The sequence below is a fragment of the Pseudorca crassidens genome, chromosome 1 (genome assembly GCF_039906515.1).
Source record: "Pseudorca crassidens isolate mPseCra1 chromosome 1, mPseCra1.hap1, whole genome shotgun sequence".
NCBI lineage: Eukaryota > Metazoa > Chordata > Mammalia > Artiodactyla > Delphinidae > Pseudorca > Pseudorca crassidens.
Genome location: NC_090296.1, coordinates 183388574 through 183405566, shown reverse-complemented (window position 1 = coordinate 183405566; position 16993 = coordinate 183388574). Strand labels below are relative to the sequence as shown.

The window sequence follows — 16993 nt, the reverse complement described above, 5'->3', positions numbered from 1 at the left end:
AACATGAATGAGGAATGATAAATATAAAAATGTCAAATTTAAAACACATTTTAATTCCTTACATCATTTGTAACTTTCAGATACTAAAAGTTAAACTACGCTAAAGACTAAAAAGATTAAGTTTTCTTTTCTTTAGTAAAAATGAAAATAGGTTTATATTACACCTCCTACTTTGTCAAGAAGATGTATTACATTTTGTTTCTTAAATATTCATTTATTTATTTGTTTATTATCCATTAAGTAGGGCTACATTTTCTTTTTTTTTTTTTTTGCGGTACATGGGCCTCTCACTGTTGTGGCCTCTCCCGTTGCGGAGCACAGGCTCCAGACGCGCAGGCTCAGCGGCCATGGCTCACGGGCCCAGCCGCTCCGCGGCATGTGGGATCTTCCCAGCCCGGGGCACGAACCCGTGTCCCCTGCAACGGCAGGCGGACTCTCAACCACTGTGCCACCAGGGAAGCCCTACATTTTCATTTTTATTCTACGACTTGACTGACTTGGCAAATCATCCAAATTAATTCTGTGTTCTGGGAAATATCTTCCTTCTTCCTTTCATTCCTAACAAAACAATACTAAAAGTGTATATGACATCATTTTTGAAGATGCAATGCCCTTAATTTCTCCTTTCTTCTTTTTAAGTTATCAGGTAACAGAAATAAAAAAGTCAAGGGTTGTGTTAGACTTCAACCACATCACTCAAAAATACTAGAAACCACCTGATCTGAAACCTTTGCTACTTGGTTTCAGCAACAGTAACAACTGTTTTATGGAGGATTTTCATTAAAAAAATAATAGGAGAAAATGAAAGTTGGTTTTCTACGTGCTCACTTTCACAAGAGAATGAATTTGATACAATATTTCTAAAATCAGATGTAAGGAAGCTTTCATACAGAAGAAGTGATGTGTTATGGCTAATCCTGTTTTATATCCAGATGGATGCTCATATTACCTATTTAAGAAAGGGGTGAGAGAGATTTTATTATACTTGCCATTTTCTCTCTAGCCTACTTCATATTGCACTGATAAGGAGTAGCCCTAAAAAGAGGCCAAGAAAGATGTAACACACTTTTCCTTTCTCCTTTCTCTTTCTAAGTTATCAGGTAACAATCCTCACAGCCCACACCTGAATTGAAAGAGAGCATAGAACGCTATTCTCCCTTTTGTGTTTGGGAATAAAATATGAAGAACAGTCAATGAAGAGTTATTGTGAGTAGATGACTAATACTTTGTGGGTTAAACTGATATTTTCCAGATTCGTCAGCTCTATTTGGGTATGAACAGTGACCACAAAGCCATTTAACAGTGAACTGATTCTACAAGCAAATTGAAACCATCCTGAAATGGAAAATTCTCATTGCATATTTAGAGAGACTGAAACTCCTTCCCATGCCATCTCTTTAGTGGAGAAATAATTCCACTAAAACACATCTTTTAACCATGATATGGGAACATGTCCAGACAACACTGTGTGTGTGTGTGTGTGTATGTGTATGTGTGCACGTGTGCAGGCTTGTTCCCCGTTCTGAAACAATACAGTTCATTACCACTTACCTCTGTTTTCTCTGGGTTGCTCCAGTTCCCATAAATTGGATTAACAAATGCACAATTAATACTTCTTTTAGTTTTCCTTAAAGCACCCAGGGCCACAAAAAGAAAAGTAAGTATTAAAACGCACCACACGACATTTTCAGGCTATTATCTGATAGAAATCTTTGGGAGACATATTATCTAGCCAGTGTACTTATTTTTATGAATGTATTTCCATAAGTAAAGACTTTTTTGCAGGATACCAAGGCAAACACATTCTTGAAAGCAAATGTAATTTGACCTCTGAATATTTAAATCCAAAAAAACCCAAGCACATAAAAAAAGTTGTTCTTAAAACTGATTGCTTAAATATTATTCAAATAATACCAAGGTGTACGAGATTAGAAAGAACAATGTTATATAAAGTTGAATTGGTTATAAGGAAAGGCCACCTTGAAGTCCCATCGACTTCAAGAGTTGCCAAACCCACCACATCCTTTATGACAGTGTCTGCCATAAAGATTTGTATGTAGTGCCTGTCATAGTATTTAACATTTTAAACAGCAAATTTAAATATGAGCATTTTGAAGAGATCTTTATGTTACTATTTCCTTTCATGGATCATAAAGAGGCATGTCCTTGGTAATCTGACATACTGGTCTAGATCTGCATAATTTACTCTGATTAACTGAGCTCCTAAATGATCATTTCCTTTTTATACTTCAGTTACTTAAGAGTCAATAGACTTATCGGAAGACAAGTAGCCCTGCTATAGCTGGTCACAAATGATGAAGAAAAAATACTCATCACAGGAAAAAAATAAATATAACCAGATAACTAAATACACCCTATTGAAGATATAAGGAAAATCCCCAATATGCGCACACACATGCACACACACACACACACACACACACACACACACACACACATACACGTACACATACACATAGTGGAGAATGGAAGACCGATTCCAGGATGATTGCCAGTGTCTTGAGGAGGCAACCAGGAAGAAAAAATATATAATGCATGACTATTTTTGCCCAATCAGAGTATAATGACAATAAATGTTTGTCAATAATGTACCCTTAAATCCTAAAAGAAAAGATAATAAAGAGGAAGTCTTACTGATTTACTCTTTGAAAAGAAACTGTCAGAGGTATGACCTCTTATTTCATCTACCAAACCACATGGTCCTCTTCTAAAAAATAACAGTGTTAATGAGCGCAATAGCATAATCAGGGTAATTGTGTTTGACTGACAATACACTCTCCCTGTGGATTCAGTGTCTTCTAAGCTTCCTGACCTCCGCTGTTTCCATGTAATTGGCTTCAATATTCAATAGCTTAACCAGTTCACCTTCATTGCATCTACGTTTTGGTTATTGATGAAGAGGGCCACAGCAGCCATTTTTGTGAGTTATTTTGTGAAAAAAAAATCATATACTCTTAAACGGTGAGGCAACAAGTTAATTCCTTAACCACTAATTGAAAACTTATGAGTTGCTCTAATTAAATTGAATGAGTGGTGCTTGATTCTTTGCCTTTTCTCTCTCCAAGGCTAGTCGATGTTAAGTTCTCAGAGCAGTAAGCTCAATAATTGGCATAGTTAGAGCAAGAGCCTAGACAGTGCTGCTCGCAAAACAGACTGGGTGGGAAGTGAAGTGGTGTTTTGAAATATGTCAAAATGTGAAAGCAAAGGCTGGTACAGGAGAAACAACATGCAGGGAGGGAGGATTAGAACAAAATGGAAATTAGGCACTAGGTAAAGATGGGACAGCCCCAAACACCGACAGCTCAGAAAAATTATTCTTGGCTGAAATCAGGCATGAAATCAGGAAACAGGAGGAAACCCAAACCACAAAGACTAGACAGGACAGATGGTCCAAAGGCTGGGCAGGCAACCAGGAACTGGAGGGACAGGCTCGGCTGTCAGTTGGATAGAATTGAGGTACATGCAACACAAAAGATTTTGATATGAGGTGCTTATTTTTGGCTTTGAACTGCTGAGACCCCAGATGACCTAAACCAATATTGGCAGGCAGAAGTCAAGTAAATTGATCAATTTTCCAACCCTATTAATTCAGCTATTGAAGCTACTTTTCTTCTGAAGGATTTTAAGTCTTAAATAATTTTCTATTAAAATAAAGTGGCCAGCCTTTGGGGATTGGGTGACTATAAAGAAAGAAGGGTGATACATAAGTGTCAGGATATGGAGTTGTAATAAAACAAGAAAGGGTCACAGTATGAGTAGTGGAAGGTGAGCAAATTTCTTTACTTCAACTTATGTTTATTAGTAATCTCAAACTTTTATTTTTCCCAGATCAAGTGTATGTCTCCCAACATTGGAAATCTCTGAATGGTTGGGCTTAATTCTTAATGTCTTTCCTATTTAAAAGGTAAAATATTACCCACTGCCCATAGATACTTCCATTAAGAAAAATTTTAAATGTCAACTCCATATATTTACCATTTCAAGTTCTATGATATAATTTTCTACCTTCATCAATTATATACATTCAAGCGTAATTGTTTAAGTAAAACACAATTTTACTTAAAATGATGGATCCTGATATGAGGAAAACAAAATGTTTGACTGTGAAGTTTTCTGCCACTTCTAACACTGTATGGTGCAATGATAGTCTGCATTAGGATAAAAAATTCTTGTTTAACTTACTGTATCTGTCATTGAGCAGACAGCTCTTTAAGAGCTGAGGTTTCAGAGAATGGAGCGACCTCTAGGAATCAGCAAGACATTGACTTAGAAGCTTAGAGTAGAGGAAAGGAAGCTGCATGGATCACATGAGTTTTCCTCCCCTAACTTGTGATGAATTCACTTAAATTATTATTAAGCTCTGGCTACATCCAATATGTGCAGGCACTGTATAGGGTGGCATTGTGAAGGGGCTAAACAGACAAAATGTTTCTGATGCAAGTTTCCAATTTAAGTTTAGTGAGCATATGAACACCTCTAAAGGAATTGACTTCATAGCTTATTAACTAACAAAATTGTTTTAGTGTTGATTAAAAACATGAAAGTATTTACAATAGATATCTGAAATCACTGTAGATGGGCAATGAAGAAAAACAAAACAAAACTTCATCTATGTTGCATCCAGTAAACATGACTTTCACACACCATACACTTCACCCATTTAAAGAATATAATTCAAAGTTTTTTAATAAAATGAATTTTATTAATTTTAAAAAACTTTGTAAAATATATATAACAAAATTTTCCATTTTACCCACTTTTTAAAAGTGTACAATTCAGTGGCATTCACAGTGTTGTGCAACCATTACCATTACCTATTTCTAAAACATTTGCATCAGTAGAAATGGAAATTCTATAGCCATTAAACAATAAAAACTGTTCTCCTCTTCCTCCAGCCCCTGGTAACCTCTAACTTACTTTATGTCTCTATGAATTTACCTAGTCTAGGTACTTCATATGAGTGGAATAATACAATATTTATCCTTTTGTCTGACTTATTTCACTTAGCATAATGTTTTCAAGGTTAATCCATATTGTAGCATGTATAAGAACTTCAATAATTTTTATGGCTGAATAGTATTCCATTGTGTGCATATGCTACATTTTGTTTATTCATTCATCTGATGATGGACACTTGAGATGTTTCCACCTTTTGACCATTGTGAATAATGCTGCTTTGAACATTGGCGTATAAGTATCTGGGCCCCATTTCAACTCCTTTGGGTATATAACTAGGAATGGAATTGCTGGGTCATATGGTAATTCTGTTTTAGGTTATGAGGTGGCACCGAACTGTCTTCCATAGCTGTTGTACCATTTTACATTTCCACAAATAATGTATATGCAGGTTTCTATTTCTCCACATCTTCACCAACGCTTGCTATTTTCTATTTTATTATTACTATTATTGCCATCCCAAAAGGTGGGAAGTGGTATCTAATTATAGATTTGATTCACATTTCCCTAATGACTAATGATGTTGAGCATCTTTTCATATGGTTATTGGCCATTTGTATATCTTCTTTGAAGAAATGTCTGTTCAAGTATGCTTCTTTTTTTAAATTGGGTTGTCTGTCGATTTGATGAGTTGTAGGAGTTTTTATATATTCTGTATATTAAACTCTTATCATATATATGATTTCAAATATTCCCATTCTGTAGGCTTTTTCACTTTCTTAATACCCTTTGATGCATGAAAGTTTTTGATGAAGTCCAATTTATTTATTTTTTTCTTTTGTTTCTTATACTTTTGGTGTCATATATAAGAATGCATTGCCAAATCCCAGGTTATAAAGATTTACTCCTATGATTTTTTCTAAATGTTTTATGGTTTTAGCTCTTATATTGAAGTCTTTGATCTGTTTTGAGTTAATTTTTGTGTGTGGTATGAGGTAGGGGTCCAATTTCATTCTTTTGCATGTAGAAATCCAGTTGTCCCAGCAACACCTATTGAAGAGACTGTTCTTTCCTTATTGAATGGACTTGTCAAAAATCAACTGGTCATAGATGTATGGGTTTATATTTGGATTCTTAATTATAACCCATTAGTCTCTATGTATATTCATATGCCAATACCATATTGTTTTGTTTGCTGTGGCTTTGTGGTAAGTTTTGAAATCAGGAAGTGTGAGCCCTCCAACTTGATCCTTTAACAAGACTGCTTTGGCTTTTTGGTGCCCTTGAAATTCCATATGAATTTGAGGATCAATTTTCCATTTCTGCAGAAAAGGCTGTTGGAGTTTTAATTGGCACTGTGTTGAATCTGTAGATTGCTTTGGGCAGTACTGACATCGTGACAATATTGTCTTCCTATCCATAAACTGGAAATGTCTTTCCATTATTTAGGTTTTCTTTAATTTTTTTCAGTAATGCTTTGTAATTTTAAGTGTAGAAACCTTTCACCTCTCTGGTTAAATTTATTCCCAGGTATTTTATCCTTTTAGATGCTATTCTCAAAAGTGATTGCATTCTTAATTTTTTTTTCTGATTGTTTATTGCTGGTATTTAGGAGCACACCTGATTTTTGTGTGTTGATTTTGTATATTGCAACTTTGCTGAATTCATTTATTAGCTCTAGTAGCTTTTTGGTGGATTCTTTGAGATTTTCTGTATATACATGATCATGTCATTTGTAATAGATTTATTTATTCCTTTCTAATTTGCATGGCTTTTTTTGTCTTTTTCTTGTCTAATTGCTCTGGTTAAGGTTTCTTATTGGTAAACACATTTATCTCTAGCTTAGTGGAACTATAAAACCTTCATTAATATAAAACAAAATTGTAATGCTAGCGTATGAGGCAAATTATTATGGCAACATTTGGACAGTTTTGGGTAGAGTCTGATTGTCACTTAATGTGAAACCTTTAGACTGGATAAGTGAATAAACCTTTATCTAGGTTGAAAGAAAAACAAGGTGACAGTGAGCATAGGTGTCACCCTGCATGTTGAAGAATGGCTATCAGGAGGGTTACAAGGAAAGAATGACAAGACAATGCCTGAATTGTTTTCATTGACAAGTCTATACTTCAAAATAAACATCAATTTACACATATTGTAAATTCATTAATTAATAATTTTAATCAACTTTTATAATTTGTCTTACTGTGTCTTCTTATTAATTTTATTTACTAAATTAATTGTTGCTTTTGGTTATCAATCAGTGGTTTACTTTCTTTCTGTTAAGAACAGACATGTTTTTCTCCAATTTACTGGTATGTCATTTCGTATGTCTGAGAAACTACTCACACTTCTTAGTCAAATCCACCAAACACCTAGTGGTAGTCCCCACTACCATCTCATGGGAGTAAATCTGTCACAATGTATTCATATTTAAAAATAGGCTTAGAAGGGCTTCCCTGGTGGTGCAGTGATTGAGAGTTGGCCTGCCAATGCAGGGGACTTGGGTTCGTGCCCCGGTCTGGGAAGATCCCACATGCCGCGGAGCGGCTAGGCCCGTGAGCCATGGCCGCTGAGCCTGCACGTCCGGAGCCTGTGCTCTGGCAACGGGAGAGGCCACAACAGTGAGAGGCCTGCGTACCGCAAAAAAAAAAAAAAAAAAGGCCATGAGCTCAAAACTTTAGCACAAATTATAAAAGTAAGGTGGAATGCCATTTGAGATGGCCATGCATGATGATTCCTGTTACACCCAGGTGGATGGCATTATAAAACTCTACTGTAAAAACCTGTCTACTAAAAAGTATGAAGAACAACACTTTCTGAAATTGGGCAATCCTAATGCAGCTATCTAGGTGGTTTGCAGAGATAAACACGATAATTTATTTACCAAAAGATATTTGCTGTGCATGTGTGTGTGGAGGAATTTGCTCTCATGCTTCCATTAAAGAAATGATTTCTATATTTGTTTCTAAATGCTGAAGAACATTCTAAGATCCAAGAAATAACTGTCCTGAGTTAAGGGCCTGAAGGAAAATGATGTCTATAATGTGGTGACTCACTCCTTAAGGTGGTGAAATGTTAGAATGCTGATTATGTTATTTATCATCTTTCATGTTTGTTTAAATTTATCCAACATCTCTAGGACACATATTATCTAACAAACATTGTGTTAGGTCCTATACTTACAAAGTTGATCATTATTTGTTCCTGCCTCTAGAATTTCTTTTGGAGGGTGGCAGCTTGCTAGATTTCTGTCTCTTAGATTAAATTACATTTATAAAATGCCTACCACAAGTAGATGCCCACTAACTGTCCAGTGCTATTCTTTTACCTTCTTTTCTTATTCTCTCCTTTGGTCATTTATATCTTCTTTTAAACTTCCTACTTGTTTCTCCTGACCCCCAAACTTGGGACCAATGAAAGGACATTGGGATAAAGGAAAAAAAATAAGGAAGTGGCAAAATTAGTAATAATACTCACTGTAGTACTTTTAATTTTTTAAAATAAATTTATTTACTTAGAGCTAGCAAGGACCTTTGCAATCATCTTGTTTATGCCTTTTTTACAGATGGAGCAAATGAGGTTCTTCCCCCACTAGATTATAAGTCCTCTGGAGGATAAGGACCTTGTCTGGTTTACTCTTCTCTCTATCTCAGCACCTAATACAGTACCTAGTGCGGCAGGAATCAACTGAATGTTTATAGAAAGAATAACTTAATGAATGCACATAGTCCGAAGGCTTAATGATGGAAAAAAAGCCACTAACCAGCTCTCTACTCTGTTATTCCATGCCTACTCCCAGCAATATACTTCATCAATACTCAGAGAGAAAAGACATTCATTTTTACTACTGTTACCATGGAGTCACATTTGTATTTAGATTTCTGTTCCACTGAGCCCAAGACTTTAAGTGGGCCAGGAGCCTACTTTTGACCTCTGTCTCTTTCATTTTTTTTTTTTTTTTCAGCTGGTTAAGTGCCAGCTCAGAGGAGCAGCCTGGGGGTTTTCCTGAGGATGAGTAGAGTATAAGAGAATAGGGATGGTCCTTCTATCTATTTCATTACATGGGAACTGAAAAAGTCATATTATTGGAGAAAAATTAATTTGGTACAAATAACTCATTTTACAATATTTGAAAAATAAAGGTCTGTGTCCCTTATATCTCATATTCTCTGAAAAATAAGAGGTATGAAATATCTATGTATAAATATCAGGGGTTGATGTGAGTTTTCAGGCTATGAAGTATTTGATTTGTTATTGCCGGGGAAAAATGTTTTCTAACCATAAAAGTACATGTGACATATTTTTTTAAAAAAGGGTCCATCTAAATTATGAAATACAATCATTTCACTGGTGGAAATGGAATTCATTTATTCTGGGAGTCATGCCTATTATATTAAATTTTGCTTAGCCAGATTAATGGTGAATCTGGAGTGTCTCAGAGAAGTAAATCTCAATTCTACTCATTTCCACCTATGTCATTTTAAACTCTTCAATTAGGTTTTTCCAAATGTTTCCAGTCCTAAGACTTTCTATGAAGTCTTTCTGAGTGTGCTAATCTTTCAGATAAAGGGAAAATACATTATAAAATCCTAACGAAAATAAAATATTTCTGGTCCCCATTTTACTCATATCTATTTTTAATGTTCATTAAACATATTTCTGTCAAGAAGAGATCTTTTTAGAAATGTTTGTTTCTTAGGGTACTAATAATTTTTTTTCTCTGCCTCATTATAAAAATTAATGAGTAATGCTCTTATTTTTGCTTCCTGATCTTAGAACCTATAAAAATGAGGTTTTTTTTTTTTTTTTGGCTTGTTCATTTTTAACTTGTAGTAATAGGAGGAGATTGGTGCACTGCATTTCCTGTGCAATTATCGGTGCCACACGATTCACATACATCATCTTTCTTTTCTCAAAACCTTAGACAAGTTTTATTTTACACCTGGTCTCTGACTGTTTCCAATTCAAATTTTAGCCTGTCTGAATAGACCGTTTTTAAGGAGAGGTATCACACATTTTTTAATTTAGACACTACTTTGTCCTTTTTGTAATGAGAGCAACTTTATGGCAGTTTGCAAAGATAAGCATAATAGAAGAATATAAGCCAAATGAGAAGGGACTTCCCTGGTGATGCAGTGGTTAAGAATCCGCCTGCCAATGCAGGGGACATGGGTTCGAGCCCTGGTCTGGGAAGATCCTACATGCTGTGGAGCAACTAAGCCTGTGCACCACAACTGCTAAGCCTGAATTCTAGAGCCCGCACTCTGCAACAAGAGAAGCCACTGCAATAAGAAGCCTGGGTACCGCAACCGAAGAGTAGGCCCCACTTGCCGCAATTAGAGAAAGCCCACACACAGCAGTGAAGAAGCAATACAGCCAAAAATAAATAAATTAAAAAAAAAAGACAAATGAGAAACAGATAGGAAGTGGAGAAATGGATTCTTAGAACTGGAAAATAGAGTTGAGCCAGAGGGAAAGAGATGGGGACAGTATATGACATGGGTATGGTGAGTCTATTTACTTACTTAATGTAGGATACAAATTTGACTTTAAGATTCTCCAATTCAAATTTAAGCAGGACAAAAGAATCAATCACATAGGTCACACTTTCAAAAAACAAAGAAAAAAACAGTTGCTTAGAAGCACATCTTTACCAACTCAGGAGAGAAGACTTATGGTATGCATCCTGTCACTATACTCTAGGCCAACAAGGTAACAAGTGCCCACATTATTTTAGGAAGACCAGCAATGGGTTTCACGAGGTTGTTTCAACAAATATCTTTCAAAATATCAGACTGAGACTATGCCAAAATGTGTCTCAGTGAAACTATCTAGGAGAGGGTGGTAGCAAGAAGCGGGAGGGATTAAATGGAACACTTGAAGCACAACAGTGTGTTAGAGAATTAGATTTGGGGAACATTTTATTTTGGCTGCACTGTGCAGCATGTTGGGTCTTACTTCCTCGACCAGGGATGGAACCCAGCCCTTGGCAGTAAGAGGAAGGAGACCTAATGACTGGACGGCCAGGGAATTCCAATGAGGGGCATTTTAATATGGTTGTGTTTATCATAAAAAAGCCAGCACCAAGATTACAATTTGTAGTGTGTAATTATAGTGTGGCACATTAAATCTGTTATAAGAATCTATAGATAGTAAAACTGTCACTGTTTGCAGATGACATGATACTTTACATAGAGAATCCTAAAGATGCTACCAGAAAACTACTAGAGCTAATCAATGAATTTGGTAAAGTAGCAGCATACAAAATTAATGCACAGAAAGCTCTTGCATTCCTAAACACTAACGACAAAAAATCTGAAAGAGAAATTAAGGAAACACTCCCATTTACCACTGCAACAAAAAGAATAAAACACCTAGAATAAACCTACCTAAGGAGACAAAAGACCTGTATGCAGAAAACTATAAGACACTGATGAAAGAAATTAAAGATGACACAAACAGATGGAGGGATATACCATGTTCTTGGATTAGAAGAATCAACATTGTGAAAATGACTATACTACCCAAAGCAATCTACAGATTCAATGCAATCCCTATCAAACTACCAATGGCAATTTTCACAGAACTAGAACAAAATATTTTACAATTTGTATGGAAACACAAAAGACCCCGAATAGCCAAAGCAATCTTGAGAAAGAAAAACAGAGCTGGAGGAATCAGGCTCCCTGACTTCAGACTACACTACAAAGCTATGTAATCAAGACAGTATGGTACTGGCACAAAAACAGAAGTATAGATCAATGGAATAGGATAGAAAGCCCAGAGATAAACCCATGCACATATGGTCACCTTATCTTTGATAAAGGAGGCAAGAATATACAATGGAGAAAAGACAGCCTCTTCAATAAGTGGTGCTGGGAAAACTGGACAGCTACATGTAAAAGAATGAAATTAGAACACTTCCTAACACCATACACAAAAACAAACTCAAAATGGATGAAAGACCTAAATGTAAGGCCAGACACTATAAAACTCATAGAGGAAAACATAGGCAGAACACTGTATGACATAAATCACAACAAGATCCTTTTTGACCCACCTCCTATAGAAATGGAAATAAAAACAAAAATAAACAAATGGGACCGAAAGAAACTTCAAATCTTTTGCACAGCAAAGGAAACCATAAACAAGACAAAAAGACAACCCTCAGAATGGGAGAAAATATTTGCAACTGACAAAGGATTAATCTCCAAAATATACAAGCAGCTCATGCAGCTCAATATCAAAAAAACAAGCAACCCAATCCAAAAACGGGTGGAAGACCTAAATAGACATTTCTCCAAAGAAGATACAGATTGCCAACAAACACATGAAAGGATGCTCAACATCACTAACCATTAGAGAAATGCAAATCAAAACTACAATGAGGTATCACCTCACACTGGCCAGAATGGCCATCATCAAAAAGTCTACAAACAATAAATGCTGGAGAGGGTGTGGAGAAAAGGGAACTCTATTGCACTGTTGGTGGGAATGTAAATTGATACAGCCACTATGGAGAACAGTATGGAGGTTCCATAAAAAACTAAAAATAGAACTACCATACAACACAGCAATCCCACTACTGGGAATATACCCTGAGAAAACCATACTTCAAAAAGAGACATGTATCACAACGTTCATTGAAGCACTATTTACAATAGCCAGGACATGGAAGCAACCTAAATGTTCATCGACAGATGAATGGATAAAGAAGATGTGGCATATATATACAATGGAATATTACTCAGCCATAAAAAGAAACAAAATTGAGTTATTTGTAGTGAGGTGGATGGAGCTAGAGTCTGTCATACAGAGTGAAGTAAGTCAGAAAGAGAAACACAAATACCATATGCTAACACATATATATGGAATCTAAAAAAAAAAAAATGGTTCTGAAGATCCTAGAGGCAGGACAGGAATAAAGATGCAGACGTAGAGAATGGACTTAAAGACACAGGGAGGGGTAAGGGGAAGCTGGGATGAAGTGAGAGAGTGGCATTGACAAATAAACACTACCAAATGTAAAATAGATAGCTATTGGGAAGCAGCTGCATAGCACAGAGAGATCAGCTCGGTGCTTTGTGACCACCTAGAGGGGTGGGATAGGGAGGGTGGGAGGGAGATGCAAGAGGGAGTGGATATAGGGGTATATGTATGCATATAGCTGATTCACTTTGTTAAACAGCAGAGACAAACATAACATTGTAAAGCAATTATACTCCAGTAAAGATGTTAAAAAAGAAAAAAAAAAGACTATTGTACTCACTTTGAATGGTGACAGGTGGTAACTAGGCTTATTGTGGAGATCATATTTTAATGTGTAAAATTATCAAATCAGGTGCGTTTTACCCCTGACACTAATATAATACTGTGTGCCACTTATAATTAAATTAAAAGTTTAAAATAAAAAGGACAGTTAAAAAAAAGAATCTATAGGTAGAATAAAACTGCATATCATAAAGCATTATAAGAAAGAATAAACTGAGTCTATAAATCATCCTTTTCTCACTGAATGTACACTCCTGTAAAATATTGTATTACCTGACCACCGCTAAAGAAAAAAGGGAAGACATCATGAGGAGTAGTAAACAAAAATATTCACCTATATAATGGTCTCTATCTTTGGCAACATGATGACTTTAAAAAAAAAAAAAAAGAATTACAACAAACAATCTGTAACACGGGACAGAAAGAAAGAAAAGAAGCAAGTCAATTTGAAAAAGCAGGGATAATTTAGGGGGGATGTCCATGAGCTCAAGTTTTCATTTCCCAGTCTTTAAGGAAGAAGCTGAACCAGATGTTTTGGGTGAAAAAGTTCAGAAAGAATTGGGTTTGGAAATATAACCAGAAATGCCCCAAAAGGGAGAGGAAAGTATTAATCATCTGGGGTCACAAAACCAAACCACTGGGACACCAAAGTTTGCTAAACTCATTCACATGATACAGCAGCTGCCATGTTTTTCTCCTACTCTTTTGAGGCAGGAAATAAATATCACTAACCACAAAACATGTCCCTGTTTAATACGATCTTGCTGTGGCAGAGTGCTTACATGGGAACATGCCCAGGAACATGGAAGCAATTAGTATGAATAAAGCTGACCCAGGTTCCTGTAGCTTAACCCTAAGGAGACCCCATGTTGCCAATGGGAGGGCAGTCTCCACCGACTTCTAGCACATTCACAACCACCTAACATGAACCGGATGCACAGTAGAACACAGACTTTCAAGATGAAAGGTGCATGTACATGTGTGCACATTGATAAAAGTTTGGAAGAAGACACATCAAAATGGTAACAGTCTCTATATCTGGGTGGTGACATTCAATGTCATTTTTAATTCTTTTCTGGCGCTTTGCTGTACTTTCCAAATTCTATTCATTAGGCTGCTGTGTATCAGAATCTTGGGAGTGGGGTGGTGATCTTACAATTTGGAAAAGATCATGAGGTGTTTCCCCTGCAAGAGCTCCTCGCCCCCACCCTGCCCTGGCTCCTTGTAAATCATTTGCCTGAAAGGTAAGATCCCTACCGCAATCCTTCCTGCCTCCTCTCTCTTTAGCATTTCTTCTCAACGTCTACCTGCCATCCCTGCTGCACTTCTTAGGGGTTTTAAGTAGGTCATAATACCTGTTTTTGCTCTTAAATACCCTCCTCATTGGCCAGAGCCTTTGCCAGCTCTGGAGCCAGATAAACCGTTTCTCTTCTTTGTACTCCACGGTGCAGTGTGCATTTTACTATCAGGATATATGGTATTTTTGTTAATTGGAATGAAATAGTTTTCCCTGTAAATTGCTCCATATGAAAACTCACTCTAATTTCCTTATTGAATTCCCTTAGACACGCAATCTCTTTGCTTAAAAACCGATTGCAGTATTGAAGTTAATTATCAGTCTTTGTGATTTTCCCTAGTAATCACCTAGCGACTGGCTTCTTTCTAAATCTTTTGACAATTTAAAGTTGACCACGCTATGTAAGAATCTGTCTAGAAAAATGAACTTAGTTGCATTTATCTTTTTACATTCATGTCTCTCCCACTTGAATGTTAACTTCCTATGGGCAGAGATAAAATCTTTATTTTCCAATTTATCTCAGAAACGTTACTTGAGTCCCAAATATGTGCCATGTACTCTTATGGTCTTATTCTGTTTATCGTTCCGTGATGAGATAAATACAAAGATTGAGGACAGGTGTTTAGAAAGAGTAAATAATAGTAATAGGTAGTAATAATAGTAATAGGTGTTCAGACAGAGTAAATTTATGTCTGTTGAGGCTCGGAATAAGAAATTTAGACTAGTATTTTGTGTGTCTTTTAATTTCACTTTTCCAATACTTCTTACAAAAGCATTGGTATGTGATGGACTGAAAACAAAACGAAGCAAAACACAGCTGGTCCTTCATCACACATAGTTTTGCTGGCTCTGTTCTACTAACACTGGGTGTTCAAATTTGAGTAAATACACATTTGCCTGGCTAACATTTTGCTAGCTACCTCTTCTGAAAATATTTTCTCTTCCTTTCTCTTTGAATGAATGTGATACCTCAAAGTCCCACAGTTGGAAAGGGCCAAGTACTATATAACTTTCTTCGATCAGAATGAAATATTTTTTCATGTAAATTGCTCTATATGAAAACTCCCTCTAATTTTCTTATTGAATTCCCATAGACACATAATCTGTTTGATTGAAACTGATTGCAGTGTTGAAGTTAATTATCAGTCTTCATGATTTCCCTCAGCAATCACCTAGCAACTTGCTTCTTTCTAAATCATTTTAGACAATCTAAAGCTGACAACACGATATGACAATCTATCTAGAAAAACTTACTTCTTTCATTATGACTTACAAATACCTACAAATTCCTTTAAATATACCCTATTTTGGATTTATTAATACATTTACTTAAAACTCTCTTGGGTCTATGAATTAGTTCAGCTTATAATACTTAAAATTTGAAAAACGCAATAAAATTGCATTTTCTTGTAGTTATTTTAGAACAACTTATTTTTAAAACATAAAGAGAAATTATAAGTACACGAGCACATGATTAGTATTCTATGTAGATTTCTTAAAAATAGTCTATCCCTGTTGTTCTCAGTAAATTTCCTATCATTTTTCCTTACCTGACCTGTGTTTTATTCACACTAACCACACCATTCTCCATTATAGCTTGTGCTTTGACACAAGCTGTTCTGTCTGCTCTTCCTCATTTTCATCTTGGGGATTTCAAGCCATGAATTCAGACTTGAGTGATGCAGCGTATACTCACAAAATGCTTCTTCAATTTCCCCACCATATTATTTACACCTTTGAAAGAGACTTGGCCTCTCTTTTACCTGTGTTTCTCCAGACCTTTGTAGGAAGCAACTGCATGTGTTTCATATATGCTTGTTGAAGAATTGACATTATTTGCTTTTCTATATAATTTACACTTTTACAGAGTGTAAATTATCATTTACTTCTCTATTCCCAGCGACTAGCACAGTGCCCAGCACATAACAGATGCTTAATAAATGTTTGCCAACAAGTACATAAATGAATCACTGAGAGTTTCTGATATATGTGTTTCTTTTTACAAAGACAAAAATAAGCTGGTCTTTCAAGTTCTCTTGTCATTCTGTCCTTTGATTCATTAGTGAACTAGAAATTCCAACACAGTAAACAGATTGTTGAACTTGTAAGAGTGTCCCTGAGGATGCTTTTAAGGAGAAATTGTGTGAAACATAATTTGAAAGCAGAAAAGAGTCTGTCAGGAGGATGGCAAAGCAGTTAGTGAAGAAAAATGATGAAGCTGATCCCATCTTCCCCTCTTTGAAATTCCCTACCCTCTAGTAACATTAATAAAGAACAACATTCAGAATTCTGATTCTCCAGCAAAAGGAACTAAATGTATTTGCTACATGCCATAGCAGAGCTAAATGATTTGCTAACAGCACACACCTCACTTTTCTTTACTGCCTCCTGTCCTTCCTCATTTAAACAGGTTACCTCTTTCAAGGAGCAACTCTGATTTCCTACAACACATTCTTCTACTCTGATTGCGTGGATATGAGGAAACACATGCAACATTGAAATATT

General features: G+C 36.0%; 1 protein-coding gene across 1 annotated transcript in view; it reads right to left on the bottom strand.

Annotated features, from left to right (window-relative positions):
* MALRD1 (MAM and LDL receptor class A domain containing 1) overlaps positions 1-16993 on the bottom strand; it is a 596783-nt gene that overhangs the window by 1377 nt on the left and 578413 nt on the right. Inside the window, exon 40 of the mRNA XM_067730697.1 lies at positions 1552-1627. Coding sequence (XP_067586798.1) covers positions 1552-1627 — 76 coding nt within the window. The remainder of the gene's footprint in view (positions 1-1551; positions 1628-16993) is intronic.